This window comes from Trypanosoma conorhini (assembly GCF_003719485.1).
Source record: "Trypanosoma conorhini strain 025E chromosome Unknown Tco_14.4_contig_00647, whole genome shotgun sequence".
Lineage (NCBI taxonomy): Eukaryota > Euglenozoa > Kinetoplastea > Trypanosomatida > Trypanosomatidae > Trypanosoma > Trypanosoma conorhini.
Genome location: NW_021704720.1, coordinates 1 through 1,327, shown reverse-complemented (window position 1 = coordinate 1,327; position 1,327 = coordinate 1). Strand labels below are relative to the sequence as shown.

General features: G+C 54.6%; 1 protein-coding gene across 1 annotated transcript, besides 5 other annotated features; it reads left to right on the top strand.

The window, feature by feature from the left end:
• Positions 1-129: 129 nt before the first annotated feature.
• Positions 130-193: a sequence feature (A-rich).
• Positions 194-304: 111 nt separating this feature from the next.
• Positions 305-329: a microsatellite.
• A 156-nt stretch (positions 330-485) lies between these two features.
• Positions 486-518: a sequence feature (A-rich).
• Positions 519-600: 82 nt separating this feature from the next.
• Positions 601-635: a microsatellite.
• Positions 636-804: 169 nt separating this feature from the next.
• Positions 805-823: a microsatellite.
• A 57-nt stretch (positions 824-880) lies between these two features.
• On the top strand, positions 881-1,327 carry Tco025E_07848 (60S ribosomal protein L13a; the record flags this gene model as incomplete). The annotated part of the gene is made up of 1 exon (XM_029374707.1): positions 881-1,327. A coding segment is annotated over one exon (447 nt), but the record flags the coding sequence as incomplete, so codon positions are not given.

The following is a 1,327-nucleotide window of genomic DNA, read 5'->3' as shown; positions in this document are numbered from 1 at the left end:
TGGATAAATCGTCTCAGCTACCTGGGCGTTGGACGCGCACTGAACCAAACCGTAGGCCTCCTGTATGGTTCTCCTCTCTCTCTCTCCCCCTCGAGGGGTTGGCGGTGGGCTGACCTCATTTAGTCGCAAGTTTGTGTTTTTGTTTTTTTGATCTCTTTCTTTCTTTCCTTTTTTGTCCTGTTCTTGTTCTCTTGTCTGCGTTGGCATTTACTCCATTTCCCGTTCTCGATGCATGCAGAGGTGCATGGGAATTCATAATGGATGTATGTATGTCGGCTATGCGTTTCTTTGAGCCCTCACACCCCTCTCTCTATCTCTTTCTCTCTCTCCTTGAAAACAGCTACTTACAGGTGTTCTCACACGATTCGCGCTGTGGAAGTGGACACAGACATGTCCTTTCTTTGCATGTAAACTACCGGCGTTGTTTTTGTTCTTGTTTTCACCTCTTCTTGTTTAGTGTTGTTGTCGTCGCTGGCCTTTCCCGGTGTTTGAGTGGATGTGTGTTTGTTTGTTTCTTTTCCCCCTGCTTCTATCCTTCTCCTCTGCGCCAGCAGCCGTGGCTCAGACATGTTTTTTTTGTTTTTTGGAATTCGCGCAAACGTGTGTGTGTGTGTGGGTGGGTGTGTGGGTGGGTGCATGCTCGCACGCTTTGTTTTCCCCACCCTGCATTTATTGGTAGTGTTTGCGTTTGCTCTGCGTGGTGTACCTGCAGTTTTTCCTTCTTTTTTTTTTGGTGAGGGGTTGATGCGCTTCACTGATGCGCTGCCTCTTCTCCTGTTCCTGCCTGGGCCATCCAGCTCCTTCCTCTCTCTCTCTCTCTCTCCACCCTGCCTTGTTGCCGACGCACCACGCTGCCGCAGAAGTGAGTGAAGTCGCCCGAATGGTTCTTCCCAGCCGCCAGAAGGTAGACCGCCGCTCCCGCAAGGGCAGCAAGAAGCACCGCCCCGAGATTATTGTCGTGGACCTCAAGGACCACGTGCTGGGGCGCGCCGCCGCCATCGTCGCCAAGCAGCTTCTGCTCGGCAAGAAGATCACGGCTGTGCGTTGCGAGCAGCTGACAATCGCAGGGACGGAGATCCGCAACAAGATCAAGTACCTGCAGTTCCTCCGCAAGCGGAAGCTGTCAAACCCGAAGCTTGGCCCCTTCCACCACCGCAGCCCCTCTGACATCTTCCTGCGTACGGTGCGCTCCATGCTGCCCCGCTACACCAAGCGCGGCCAGAAGGCGCTGCGCCAGCTCGTCGCGTACGAGGGCGTTCCCACGAATGTTGTGCGCACCGGTGGCCGTGTGGTGATCCCCAAGGCGCAGCGTCACTACTGCTACCGC